The sequence below is a fragment of the Ornithorhynchus anatinus genome, chromosome 7, assembly GCF_004115215.2.
Source record: "Ornithorhynchus anatinus isolate Pmale09 chromosome 7, mOrnAna1.pri.v4, whole genome shotgun sequence".
Classification (NCBI taxonomy): domain Eukaryota; kingdom Metazoa; phylum Chordata; class Mammalia; order Monotremata; family Ornithorhynchidae; genus Ornithorhynchus; species Ornithorhynchus anatinus.
Window position 1 is genome coordinate 78,098,322 of NC_041734.1, and position 15,069 is coordinate 78,113,390.

A 15,069-nucleotide genomic window follows, 5' to 3' on the forward strand; every position below is an offset into this window, starting at 1 on the left:
GCTGTACGGACAAATCGTCGTCATAAATGGTATTTCCCGAGCGCCGCCTGGGTGCAGAGCACTGTTCTAGGCGCTTGGTACAGAGTCGGGGGAGGCGTTCCCCGCCCAAAACGAGTCTAGAAATCAGAAGAGGAACCATACGCGTACAGATCTTTCTCATTTCCTTGCCCGTTGCCTTCTCTCCACTGGAAGGAGGGGTTGAGAGAGGAGGTGTCAGCTGCTGCTTTCGATTTCAAATGCTTTTCCATCCAGCTTTGCATGATAATGTCAGAGGAGTCGTAATATTGCTGAATTTGATGAAATGGATGTTTTCGTTCCAACAGTAGCCCGGCTGTCGTTTTCCCCCCTCCCCCTCTGCCCCCCACCCCCAGGCCTCCCCACACGTGCAAAGCAAACATTTCAGGGGAGAAGTAATGTTTTACGAATATGGGAATACCTTTGCTGCAATCAAAGCAAAGCAGAATGCTTTTATTTTTCCCAAGGTTGGAAGAAGTAGTCGATATTTCTCTTCAGGTGCGTTTGACCATTCAAGTAAAATGTGTGATTCCCATAGCAGCGTTAATTTAGAAAGCGAATTTCCGATGGCTTGACTTTGTTCTTTAAGTACAAACTCAGGTTAAAAGGTTTTGCCCTTTGTGGAAATGGATTTAAAATGGCGAACGGCCCCCTAATAGAGCAGTTGTGGAGGGGTACGAGCCCTCTGGGTATTCCGTAGGTGAATTAGATTCTGCTTTAAAGGAGAACTGTGAACTTCCCTCTTCGGAATTTGAACTCTGAACGTTCTGAAGGGGCAGGTGAAGGATATTCTATTCCTTCAGTTCTTCAGGGTTGAGACATGAGGGAGTAAACATAATTTTTGACAGTGGAGCCCTGTTAGGGATAATCCTGTGCTCCTTAGAGAGAACCTGGGAATTGGGTTTCCTGCTAGGATAATGAACCTATCTAACTAAATCTATTTGAAAGGTTCCACGTAGGTAGCACTGAAGAGGCATCCCTCTCCAAATGAGCTTTGTCTAAAAGTTCCACTCCGCTATCCCAGTGGTAGGAAGAAGTCGGAGTTTCTTCCATTTGTTTCCATCTGATGGAAAGAGACCGGGGACTTGAAAGGATAATTGCGATTCCGTGCTCCCTAACTTCACTCGGTCGTATTTATTGAGCGCTTACTGTGTGCAACGCACTTGTACTGAGCGCCTGGCACTGATTACGTGACCCTGTGTTATTTTGAGGGCTCTGCCCTGGTGCGTTTTTCATCAAGGGCAGAGTAATGAAGGAGAGCAAGTATTTTCTACTTCAGTTGGTGACTCTTGTAGTCCGAAACCCAGTGCAAAAAAAAAAAATCCGTAAAAAGGGATGTGAGTCCAAGTGACGGTCTCTGTAGTACTGTAGATACAGTCATCTTAAATCGAAGACGTAGGTGTGAACGTGGGTAAAAAATTTTACTAGAAGGAAAGACTACAGGTCGCTTCGTTTACCCCAGAGCGTTTAAATCGTTGCGGTGTTTACGAATAACGCCACGCACGGTGGAGATGAAAGCTAAACGGGCCCCCAGCCCGATTTTTCTCCATACGTCAGATAAGGCGAGAGAACCCGAAACCTCAGCATGATAGCATGTCGGAACCGTCTCGGTGGACTAAAGCGCTGTCAGTGTAGCAGGAGGCTTGAAAGCTGAAAAGAATGGCATGGCGTCCGTCGCAACGGTCGAAGTCTGCGTCGCGACGCTCGGTCACGGCTGTTGTTGTTAACCGGGCCGGCGTGGCTGATTGTGTCCCCTTGGTCTTTTAGGGGCCGAGGGGGCGAACGGCGGAGAGGACTCGGCCAACCCGAACGACGCAGACGAAGGGTTCTCGTCGGGGGCCTCCCTCAGCGGTCAGCCCGTCGGGACCAAAGCGTCCTCCTCCTCCTCCCAGAGAAGCAGCTTACGGAAAGCGGCCAGCGGGCGGCCCGCCAAGGAGAAGGAAACGACCCCTGCCGTCAAACCCGGCGAGAGCCCCCGGGAGGCCGGAGGCCGAAAGCAACCCGTCCATCCACCCGCCGACCCGAGCGGCGATTCGATGGAGCTGACGCCGGTGAAGAAGCACCTGAGCCTCCCGGCCGGCCAGGCGGTACCAAAAGCCAGCAGCTTGACTCTGATCCGGACCGCCAGCGCTTCCTCCAGTCAGTCGTTCGACTACGCGAACGGCGGCCGAGCGGGCCCCGGCGTCGGCGGGGGCCCCGAGGGAGGGACGAATCTAGCCGCCGGCCACGCCAATCGGTTTTCGACTATCAGCCTGCAGGAAGACCGGCTCGGTCAGCCCGGGGACGGGAAGGAGCTGCTCGGTCCCGGAGCCCCGTTGACCAAGCAGTCTCGATCCCCAAGTTTCAATATGCAGCTGATCTCGCAGGTGTAGCACTCGGCCGCCCCGCCCCAGCAGCCTCCTGCCGCTTACATTTTGAAGCACACATTTCATTTTGTGCCAGAAGAAACTCGATCCCACCGTGTGAAAAACCTGGCCCGTCGCGATCGGCTGGGGGTCGGTTTAGGCGTCCTCATCCTGTACTTTGTACGGAAACAGCAATAAGACTCGGTTTTCCCTCCTCCCGCCCTCCCTCCCCTCCCCGCCCCCGACCCACTCCTCGTCATCGTGGTCGTGAAGCAGTATCAAATGTATGCCTTTCCCATGCCTTCCCTTCTCCCTGGGTGACGTGCAATCCATCGTAGGCTGATCGGTCCCATTTCAACACTGTGAGACTGTGGAGACGTTCGAGGAAATGGTGTATGTGATCCCTATGCGATGATTCTCTGGCTTTGTTTTGAAACGGAAACGGGTTTGTTCTCTCTGTCTACGGTCCTAAGGAGACTACTGGATCAGAATCTTTCCTTTGTTCTTTGTCCTCTCAGAACCAGGAGTGCCTCAGAGATTCCACAACGGTGGACTTCCCTGAGCTTGTGCAATTATTTATTGAAAAATCTGGGCAAGAGGGGAGGGAAGAAAGTGGGGGCGGGGGGGCGGGGGGGTCAGACCCGCTCCTGGCCGTCAGCAGCCCCTTTTCCCGAAAACGGGGGTAGCCCTAAATCCCCCCAACTCCTTTCCCCAGAAACTCTTAGCGTCCAACCGCCGAGATGTTCGTACCGAGTTCTCGCCCCTCCGTTTGGGAGAGGGACCTAAGTTGATGGCGTAGAGAAAAATGCACTTTCGATGGCTTTCGCGGCCATATGTAACATTGCGTGTCTTCCCTCTTCCCCTCCAGGAGACAGTCGTTTTGTCAGTTAGGTTAGAATTTGGAATTAAAGGAAAAAAAAGAAAAAAAAAACCCAACCAAATCTGAGCAGAGCAGCCACGTGGGACTCTGTTTCCCTGGAACGATTAACAACCTGTTCTTGTTCGGAAGTTGACCGTGACTGAATTGGACCAAGTGCATCTTCAGGTTAAGGGAGGTAATTTGGGGCCCTCTTCCGTAACCGAGGTGATCGGAAAAGCCCTCTCAGCTGCTTTCTAGGTGTACCTAAATTCAGTCAGATATTCCGGAATAACTTGCCATTTATTCTGAGGAAATACATCAGGGACAGATGATCTGCTCACTGGAATCACTGAAGCTTCAACACGAGATTTTTATTTTTGTTTTTTTTCATTTCCTGGAACCGTGTCCTATTGGAACAATTAACCAACTGATTTTCTTCCAAAGGACACCACACCTTTTACGTGTTGTTTATATGTGGCAATCTGTGCATATTCTCTTCTTTGGCCTAAAAAGAGGTGCCTCACGTTTATGGAAAATCCGGAAATCATGCCAAGAGCCGAATGGTGAATGTAAGGGGTGGTTGTATAGAGATAGCATTTGGAAACTATAACTACTGTACTGCTAGGAGGAATTACTATTTAAAATCATAGAACTTACTGGTGGGAGAAGATATTCATCGTATCCTCGGTCTGAGTCTTGGGCTCAGATCGTTGAGGTGGAAGAAAAGGCTTTCCATTCTTTGCTTGTTACGTCCTGATTTGGGAATTTACAGATTACCGTCACCTTCTAACGGTCGATCCCGTCATGTGGGCCTTTGGGTTTATCGTTACTGTGAAAAAAAATATAAAGTCAATGTTAAAGCTTGGCATTTTTTATCAGATGGAAGAGACTCTAAAATTTCAAATCTGCAAAGAGAAGTCACATTCGATTTTGATTGAGTAACCGGAAAAATCCGTTTACCGGCTTTCCAGTTCCTCCCTTCCTCAAAATCCCCTCTTTTGACGACCGAGCTTTTTTCAGAGGGACCAGCTGACTGTTGTGGAACGATACGTAATGTGGATGTCTTGGTTCACACGTAGAGCAGAGAACCAAGACAAAAAACCACCGGTAACATTGCCGCAGTTCAGCAGTAAAGGATATATGTCGTATTTTAAACACGCTTAACTCGGTTTCATCGTCCTCAAAGGTATATAGACAAATCTAAACAAGAAAAGAACGGGAAAAATAGTTGAACTACCCAGGGGACAAATGTCTCATTTGTCTGTGGAAATCGTGTCAGTGCTGGCAGTCACATCTATTTTTCAGGAGAATAGAAGAAATTATTTTTCTGAAAGCACAAAAGAAATGCTAAGAGTAAACAGGATTATAAATTCATAAATGAGACAAAAATTCTCCCTCGTTTTATTTTTGCCCAGAAGTCCAAATTGTACGTGCAGTTTCTTCAGAGCTAGTTTAGCATACTTTAGGGGTGATGTTTGTCTGTAATACCCTCTACGTGTTTTGTTTTGTTGGGCTTTTTTCCCTACAGGTATGTGCTGCACCACTGATACTTGCCAAGAATATCCACTTTATCAGTTGATTTGACATGGTTTGACCCTGTTTTTGCAGCATGAAAGTGGGCATTAATGTTCTCATAAGTTTTGGGGGGTTTTTTCCCCAAAATAGAGTTAAATGTGAGTAATTAAGGAAAGTCATCTTATTGTTGGTGGTCAGTCAGAATATTCGTTGGCACTTTCATCTTAAAAATGTACTCATAAAGGCATTTGAAAATCGAAATACGCATGTACTTTGTTTTTCCTATGGACTGAGAAGTTATCGTGTTCTGTATCGTGGACTGACCTAGGCCTTCCTAGGTCAGTCGAGAGACCTGCACTGATCGAGGTCTCAGTAAATTCTGATTCAGCCACCCCCGGAGGAGCGCTTCTGCTGCAGGGATCGGTTTCTTTTCCGTAATCGGTGGCGTGTTCTGTTGACGCGGAGCCGTGCTAGTGCATCGGGGAGATGCCAGAATCCACCGAGACACGGCGGTTTCCGGTGTCCCGGGACTTTTCATCGAAAGGGAATATCCGTTAGGGCGACGTAAACTCGACCGGGATCCGGTCGCCTTTTGAAGCGACATCTTGACGGAATTGAAATGTTTTCAGAGAAGCCGGCCGTTAGTACCAAACAAAGGTATTTATCTTAGCTCCCTCTGGTGTGCCTAGATATTACAGTTCGTGGTACGAAACGGGAAGCAAAACACTATTTTTGGACCCTGCAGTTCTTTTCTAGGGTGGTCGATCTGGGGCATGGCTTCATAATGCAAACGAAGGCCTACCTTTAGCGGAGAAGACTACATATCTCCCCATTTGGATCGGTGTGGGCGTGTAAACTTGGACATGGGGGAAGCGATCACTTCATCTAGGCCGTAAGAGGACAATTAATTATCCCATGTTTTCAAGATGTACAAACTTACTATTTTTTAACCCCATTACAGTCATAGGCTGCCATTTTCCAACGTTTCCGGGGGCATCGTTTAAAGCTAAATGGCCCCGGCCAGATGATTTGTTTAACTGAAATTCCGATCGATATCTTTAGCTATTGAAAAGTAGATATTTCGGGATCGTCCAGCTTTTACGCAGGTTCCAAAGTGGCTAATTAGCGTCTGCCGAATGGAACCTGGGAAAGAGATGGCTAACCACTGTACTTTCCATTCATTTCATTTTTGATGTCGGTAGATCGTACTTCAATCGAACCGTTCATATAAGTAGTTCAAATTTCCTGACGTGAGTGAAAAAGCTTTTATATACCGTGTGAGGCTTGTATTACCATGCTGTAACGGTGAACTTCATATCGTAACGAATTCTGTGCGTTTTACAGACACAGTAGTCTCAGATACATAAGCTTGGGGTTTCCGACCTGTATTCTCAAATTCCAGAATTTAGCTTTAAAATTCGTAGCCGTCTACCTGATGACAGTGGAATAATGAGAATTTTTTTCTGATGAATTTGTTTGCACTATTTCTGTGAATATTAGGATTGAGGTAGTATTCTTCACTCCCCCGTGTGAAGTTGGTGTTTGTGTGTGTGTTTGTGTGTGTGTGCGCGCGTCCATTTTGGGTACATTTGTCAGGTGTTGACAATCAGTTGCCTCAATCAACTTTCCGTGTGTGCAGATGTAAATAGAAATATACACATACATATAGATCTATACACACGTATATATCGACATATCCGTATGAAAAGAGTTAGGGGGTAGAGCTCCTTTGTCAAACGCTGGCAAAGCCGCTGGCAGAGTTGGATGAACCTGTTTTCCCCTTGTACTACAGAATGTGTTTTGCTTTTGTATTTGATAAAATCAGTATTTTACGTATTTATTTTAGGGGTGAAACATTGGTTCGGTAACAACTAAAGTGCCATGGGCATCCGTTGACTTTCAGGACAGTTTTTTTTCCCCTTGCGGAGGATGTACACAGTACTCGGATCGTTGTGGTATTTCAAGTTGAATGCTGCCGGCTTTCAGTATCAAACCCGTTCAAAATCATTTCAGACCCATTCAGCGACTCATTCGATTCCGTGAATTTCCATTTGCACATGTAAAATCCACCCCCTTTAGGAATCAATGCTTTCAAAATCAGAAATGAATTTTTCAGAGTTCCTACGTTCGTACGGAAATGAGCTTTACAGAATGCAACGTGAGACTGGGTTAACTCTGGGAAAGGCGGTCTTGTCCCCCGTTACCCGGGATTGGGTGCCATCCCTTATCGCCAAAGCGGTCACAGTGATACTGTAGGTCTTAATGTAATTATGGCATCACCTGTACAGGTACCTAGTGTGTCCATCTTCTGTGACGCTGGGATATCATAGGAAATGTCATCCACGTGGCCAGCCCGTCCGCATTCCTCAGGTGCTGGAAATGACCGTACGCGCTGCTAGAGGTGGCCCGGGTCTCCTTGGCCCATTTCAGACTACAAAAATTAGAGTGTCATATTCACGAATCCATCTTTGGGACTCTCCCATTTCAACCCGACCCCGTGAGACTGGGTTTCTGCTTCTGTTTCAAGTTCTGCTGGCTACCGGAGAACAGGTTAAATGGGGGACTTAGAAAGAACATCAGGATGGACAGGTTAGGAGAGATCGCCTCAGTACGGGTGTGCGCTAATTCATTCAATAGTATTTATTGAGCGCTTACTATGTGCAGAGCACTGTACTAAGTGCTTGGATTGTGCAATTCGGCCACAGATAGAAACAATCCCTGCCCAATAACGGGCTAACAGTCTAAATGCACGGTGGGAATGGGGATAATGGGGCCCGAGTATTCCCAAACTAATGTTTGAACTAGTGTGAGGAATAACTGAATATTTTGAGGAGATGCCCTCTGAGATGTGCCCATCGGGAAAATGTTTCTTATAGCTTTAAAAAAAAAAATGGGTACCTAAAAAATAACTCGACTTTATGTAGCTGTAGCTCATATCTAATGGTGGCGATCCTTGAAATAATTGGTGGAAATCTAACAACTAGGGATCACCGTTATGGAAGGGTGTTATTGCATCTGTCCCAATGGGTCAGTGTGGCTGACTGATTAGCCCCCCAAAGAGTATATTTCCTTAGACCTTCATTATTCTACCATCGCGTCTACCGACTCTATGGTATTGCACCGTCCCAAGCACTTAGTTCAGTGCTCTGCACCAAGGAAGCGCTCAGTAGGTACCTCTGTTTGGTTGATTTTTTGCATTACTCTACCAAAGAGACATCTAGAACTAAATGGGATCTGAAAGTGTTCATTTAGAAATAATCCCTTTTAAAACCAGAGGATTATTCTCCTAATCCTGGAAGAAACTATTATTAAAGGCTCTGACCTGAAAACTAAGTGGCCAGTGGCTCTGAGGATCCTTCCCGAATTTCTAGCCAGCGTTTTCCATCAGTCAAATTTCGCCATTCACTGTTTTGCTGGTAGCTTTTTAAAATCATGTCATGGCCCATCAGGGTGGAGAACTAAAAAACCATTTGTACATGTTGCAGATATCAAATCCAGAGTTGAAATATTCTGATTTTCCACCAGGTGAATAAATTTCACTGAGTTTCAAAGTAAGCAAACAGTATACCGTGACTCTACTCTTTATAAGTGGTTCCACCTAACTAATTTAAAATGCTACTGCTTCAGGAGTACTAATTTGTTTCTCAGCATACGCGCATCGTGTTTTCTTTGTGTCTGTTCCTAGTAACTCAGGTAAGAGGGGTTTACAATAATGCAAAACTGAAATGAGGTGAACTATCCTTTCTTTAGCTTATCCATCTCTTGAAAATACTTGTTGAAAAGAAATCACAGAAATGGTTGTCTTTGTGATTAATCTGGAGTTGTTCCTTGAAAGAGGGGTTTTTTTTTAATAGGTAAGATTGGAATGAGCTGTCATGGTTTCTGTGATCAGCGAGTTGAGTAGTTACGTGGAATATCTTCTTTACGTGGAGATATTCTTTGGAATATCCCGTATCATCAGCCGCCAGAACCTTTAGGCGAACTCTGAGTCCACCAAGTCATTCCCAAAGAGTCGTAGTTTGCTTTCATTATCCCGTTCTGGAGTGGTTGCGCGTCTGCCAACTCTGTTGTATTGTACTCTTCCAAGCACCTAGTCCAGTGCTCTGCACGCAGCGAGTGCTCAATAAACACCATTGATTATTATGGATTGAAACAGAAATGTCACAGACCAAGAAAATCTCCAAGCAGCCGCTGTGTTTCCTTATCACAGACTTCAGGGAAAAGATGTGAGCGTTTCGTTTAGTGTTCACTGGGGACCTCATGAAGACAATAGATTTGCTTACTAGGGTAGTGGGCACCCGGTGGTGTTCTGGACCCCTTGCAATAATACCCACCTATTTGTCAATGAATCTTTTTGGTTCTCATCGGAAATCCTGGATTTAAGTTCCATTCGATCGGCTAAATAAAAGAATCTTTGACGGCGGAGACCTTATTTTTGTACTTCTGTCTCCCGTGCGACTTCGGCTCCTCTGAGCTCAAATTTCTGAAGGGTTTTTATCCAAATTGGGCACCGTCCGTGTTGCTGAAGAGAAGAGATAAACAGGCGAGTAACCCACCCGCCGAGAACAAGCGTATGTGGTGAAAGGCTGTCGATTTGCGTAAAATCACCCTCCCGTTTCACCGGCCGGTCCCTGCATGTCGGTATAGATCCCTCAGGCATTCAGGATATAGTCTTGGTGGAAGAATTAAAAACAGTGGGTATATAGGAAATGTGATCTCTGCTGTGTGATGTCCGTCGACTAGAGATCAGTGAAAACCTTTATCCTTTCAGAGCTGCAGGTGACACACACGTTGAAGATCATGTTATCGGTGCATGTATGCCACTATCTTATTAAACTGGTTAATGCCGTTAATTGTCGTTGAAATGTGATATGTAGTTACTGTTGCCCTTGTAAATATCTGCCAGAGATGAAAAGATATTTTGTCATTGTAAATAAAGATGTACAAAATTCAGTAAATATACTGCAATGCAGAAAAGATGATTTAAGATGTTAAATAAATATCGTGCTGTTTCTGGACGGATGTATGGGCTTTTCATTTTCCCGAGTGTGTCTTGTTTTTTAGAGCACGTGTGCGGGTTCAAAATTATCTGGACAGCAGATCTCACTTAATAGTAATATTATTATTACCATTAATATTATTAAGTAATAATAGAGTCTTGGTACTTGTTCAGCGTTTTCTATGGGCCAAGCAAGAGAAGCAGCATGGCTCAGTGGAAGGACCATGGGCTTGGGAGTCAGAGGTCGTGGGTTCAAATCCCGGCTCCTCCACTTGTCAGCTGTGTGACTTTGGGCGAGTCACAACTTCTCTGTGCCTCAGTTACCCCATCTGTAAAATGGGGATTCATTCAATAGTATTTATTGAGCGCTTACTAGGTGCACAGCACTGTACTAAGCGCTTGGAATGTACAATTCGGTAACAGAGACAATCCCTGCCCATTGACGGGCTCACAGTCTAATCAGGGGAGTCAGACAAAAACAAGACAATTGAATAAAATAGAATCAAGGGGATGTACAACTCATTAACAAAATAAATAGGGTAATAAAAATATATATAAATGAGCACAGTGCTGAGGGGAGGGGAAGGGAGAGGGGGAGGATTAAGACCGTGAGCCCCAAGTGGGACAACCTGATGACCTTGTATCCTCCCCAGTGCTTAGAACAGTGCTTTGCACATAGTAAGTGCTTAACAAATGCCATTATTATTATGTTACATTACAGAAAGGGGAAACGGCAGAGTAAAAGGAGACGTCCCTGAGTATTGAGGTAACTCCCCAAATTAACCCAATTTGCTACTCCCCGTCACTTGGCTTTCTAGATTAGCACCCCAGAAATTACAGGAATAGTCACCCAGCCTTATTGAGGACTGCTTTAGACTGTAAGCTCATTAATAATAATAATAATAATAATAATAATAATGATGGTATTTTTTAAGCCCTTACTATGTGTCAAGCACTGAAGTGCTGGAGGGGTTACAAGGTAATGAGGTTGTCCCACGTGGGGCTCACAGTCTTCATCTCCCATTTTACAGATGAGGTAACTTAGGCACAGAGAAGTGAAGTGACTTGCCCAAAGTCACACAGCAGAGGAGTGGCGGGGCAGGGATTAGAACCCACATCCTATGACTCCAAAGACCGGGCTCGTTCCACTAAGCCATGCTGCTTCTCAAGCTCATTGTGGGCAGGGAACGTGCCTAGGGAAGCAGCGGGGCTCAGTGGAAAGAGCCCGGCCTTGGGAGTCAGAGTTCTTGGGTTCAGATCCCGGCTCTTCCACTTGTCAGCTGTGTGACTGTGGGCTAGTCACTTCACTTCTCTGTGCCTCAGTTCCCTCATCTGGAAAATGGGAATTAAGACTGTGAGCCTCACATGACTATCTGTTGCCGACTTGTTCATTCCAAGCGCTTAGTACAGTGCTCTGCACATAGTAAGCGCTCAATAAATACTATTGAATGAATGAACATGAGACAACCTGATTCCCCTGTATCTCCCCCGGCACTTAAAACAGTGCTCTGCACATAGTAAGAGCTTAACAAATACCAACATTATTATTATTACCACCCCTGTTATATTGTCCTCTCCCAAGTGCTTAGTACAGTGCTCTACATATAGTAAGTGCTCAATAAATAATGATCGGTCGATTGCTTTCCAAGATTGTGGAGAGTTTTCTCTCCAACTCTCTCTACTGTCCCCAAAGGTCACGTCCTTCTGCCACTAGGAGCTTCCCACCCTGCCGGCTTAAACTGGACTTGGGTGGTTTGGGATCTTAACTGCTTTTTAAAAAACAGATCATGCACGCAGCGCCCAGAACAGTGCTCTGCTCATAGTAAGCGCTTAACAAATACCAACGTTATTATTATAATTAAAACAGTAATGGACTCCCTTAGATAAAACGTACAGAAACTTTGGATTCCAAACAGCCTGTCCCTTCGGTTACGGCATTTAACCTCAGGGCTGCTTTCTAGCTAACCAGTCCACACCCACTTCTCTGGCTTTTATTCCAGGAGGAGTCATCAAATAAGTGACTCAAACTTTGCCCCACAAAATTACAGACACCTTGAGGGCAGGAATCCTGTCTTCTAAGGGTTCACGTCTTCTAGTAAGCGCTTAACAAATACCAACGTTATTATTAATTTTTGTAGCCTGCCAAGTGCGTAGTACAGCGATCTGCACACACATGCTCAATAATAATAATGATGGTATTTTGCTAGGTGCCAAGCATCGTTCTAAGCGCTGGGGGATACAAGGTGATGAGGTTGTCCCCCGTGGGGCTCACGGTCTTCATCCCTATTTTACAGGTGAAGGAACTGAGGCACAGAGAAGTGACTTGCCCACAGTCACCCAACTGACAAGCAGCGGAGTGGGGTTTAGAACCCATGACCTCTGACTCCCAAGCCCGGTCTCTTTCCACTGAGCCACGCCGCTCAATCTCGCCTGTCTCGCCGCCGACCCCCGGCCCACGTCCTGCCTCTGGCCTGGAACGCCCTCCCTCCTCATATCCCACAGACAGTGACTCTCCCCCTCCCTTAAAGCCTTACTGAAGGCCCACCTCCTCCAGGAGGCCTTCCCTGACTAAGCCCCCCTTTCCTCATCTCCCACTCCCTTCTGCATCTCCCTGACTGGCTCCCTTTGCCTTTCCCCCCCTCCCAGCCCCACACCACTTCTGTCCATATCTGTCATTTTATTTACTGATATTGATGTCTGTCTCCCCCTTCACCACCCCCAGACTGTGAACTCGTTGTGGGCAGGGGATATCACCGGTCACTGTTGCATTGTACTTTCCCACGAGCTTAGTGAAGCAGCGTGACTCAGTGGCAAGAACCCAGGCTTGGGAGTCAGAGGTCATGGTTTCTAATCCCAGCGCCGCCACTTGTCGGCTGTGTGACCTCGGGCAAGTCACTTCACTTCTCAGGGCCTCGGTTACCTCATCTGTCAAATGGGGATGAAGCCTGTGAACCCCACGTGGGACAACCTGATGACCTTGTATCTACCCCGGTGCTTAGAACAGTACTTGGCACATAGTAAGCGCTTAACAAATACCAACATCATTATTATTATTACAGTGCTTTGCACACAGTAAGTGCTCAGTACATACAAATGAATGAATGAACGAAATATTGACTGATGTAGAAAGACTTTCTTCTTGGGAGTAGATTGTCAGGAGTGAACAATCCAGAAACTTCTTTCCCTGTCTCCAGGGGTCAGACTTATGCAAGTATTAAAATGTTTTTCAGCTTTGAGTCTCTGGTGATCCAAACGGGTTTCTTTTCCTCCATGGGTCACTTTCTGAAAGATTACAAGCAACGATTTGCTAAAAATTCTGAAATCTTTTGAACGCAAAATCAAAATGGCGATTTCTCAAATGCAGTTTGGCATGATAGCCTTACTGAGAGCTCACCTCCTCCAGGAGGCCTTCCCAGACCGAGCTCCCCCCTTTTCCCTCTGCTCCCCCTCCCCACCCTCTGCTCCTCCCCCTCTCCCTTCCCCTCAGCACTGTGCTCCTTTGTATATATTATTTATTACCCTATTTATTTTGTTAATAAGGTGTACATCCCCTTGATTCTATTTCTCGTGATTATGTTGTGTTGTTTTTGTCCGTCTGTCTCCCCCGATTAGACTGTGAGCCTGTCACTGGGCAGGGACGCTCTATCTGTTGCCGAATTGGACATTCCAAGCGCTTAGTCTAGTGCTCTGCACATAGTAAGCGCTCGATAAATACGATTAAATGAATGAATGAATGATAGGAAAAGAGGAAAACCTGTTTTCTGGGGGTGGGTGTGAGGTCATTTTGTTCGGCACAGCTGTATCGGAATTTTTTAGTGCTTGTTTTTTCAGGTTCTGTCTCAAAATGAAATTAACACTCTTTTTCAGAGATTTCCTCTCTTGAACCTAGTTGGGGGATTTTTTCTTTAAAGAGCTAGGGTGTTAAAAAAAAAAAAAAGTTCTAGGATTGTATGCCCAAACATCAGCATTCATTCAATCTTATTTATTGAGCAGTTACGGCGTGCAGGGCACTGTACTAAGCGCTTGGGAGAGGACAATTTAGCAGTAAAAAGAGACAATCCCTGCCCACAAAACATATGGGAGGGTGGGGCTGGTTGAAGCATCCTGACCTAGTGGAAAAAGTCCAGGCCTGAGAGATGACGTGGGTTCTAATCCCCGCTTTGCCAGTGATCTGCTGTGACCTTGGGCAAGTCACAATTTCTCTGTTCCTCAGTTTCCTCACTGTAAAACGGGGACTCAAAACGTGTCTTACCCCCTATTTAGACTATGATCCCAATATGGAACAGGAACTCTATCTAACCTAACTCATACTACCCCAGCACTTAGAATAATAATAATGATAATAATAATGTTGGTATTTGTAAAGGGCTTACATGTGCAGAGCGCTATTCTAAGTATTCATTCACTCATTCATTCGTTCAATAGTATTTATTGAGCGCTTACTATGTGCAGAGCACTGTACTAAGCGCTTGGAATGAACAAGTCGGCAACAGAAGTGCTGGGGTAGATAGAGGGTAATCAGGTGGTCCCACGTGAGGCTCACAGGCTTCATCCCCATTTTACAGATGAGGGAACTGAGGCCCGGAGAAGTGAAGTGACTTGCTCAGAGTCACACAGCTGACAGGTGACGGAGTCGGAATTAGAACCCAGGACCTCTGACTCCAAAGCCCACGCTCTTTCCACTGAGCCCTGCTGTTTCTCTAAATGGTGCTTGACACAGAGTAAGTGCTTAACAAATACCATAAATAAATACATTCATTCATTCATTCGTACGTATTAGGTGCATACCAACATAAACTATCTTTAGAGCTGGAAATCATCTTTCATCTTGAGTGTTTCAGAAATAGTTGGCAGGAAGCAAATCTGTGGAAAACCACTTGAAGTGACTCAAAAAGGAGAAAAAAGGTTTCATTTAATCTCAGGCTCTTAGGGGGTAGAGGGTCAAATGTTAAGGCCAGAGACAAAACCGTCCAGATCTAGCTGGTTCATTCATTCGACTGTATTTATTGAGCGCTGACTGTGTGCAGAGCACTGTACTAAGTGCTTGGAAAGTACAATTCAGTGACAGACAATCCCTGCCCTCAAGGGGCTTACAGTCTAGAAGGGGACAAGTGGTTCAAGTGAAGAGTTTTGGAAGAAGCAGTGTTAGAGAAGCAGCGTGGCTCAGTGGAAAGAGCCCGGGCTTGGGAGTCAGAGGCCATGGGTTCGAATACCGGCTCTGCCACTTGTCAGCTGTGTGACTGTGGCAAGTCACTTCACTTCTCTGTGCCTCAGTTACCTCATCTGTAAAATGGGGATTAACTGTGAGCCTCACGTGGGACAACCTGATTACCCTG

At 45.9% G+C, this 15,069-nt stretch overlaps 1 protein-coding gene across 3 annotated transcripts in view; it reads left to right on the top strand.

Moving 5' to 3' along the window:
• The window catches only part of FAM126B (family with sequence similarity 126 member B), a 70,057-nt gene extending 60,301 nt beyond the window's left edge, over window positions 1-9,756 (top strand). For all 3 annotated transcript variants that reach the window (XM_039912755.1, XM_029068426.1, XM_029068429.1), the window contains one exon: window positions 1,783-9,756. In XM_039912755.1, coding sequence (XP_039768689.1) covers window positions 1,783-2,387 — 605 coding nt within the window. In that variant the 3' untranslated portion in view covers window positions 2,388-9,756. The remainder of the gene's footprint in view (window positions 1-1,782) is intronic.
• The last annotated feature ends 5,313 nt before the right edge of the window (window positions 9,757-15,069 follow it).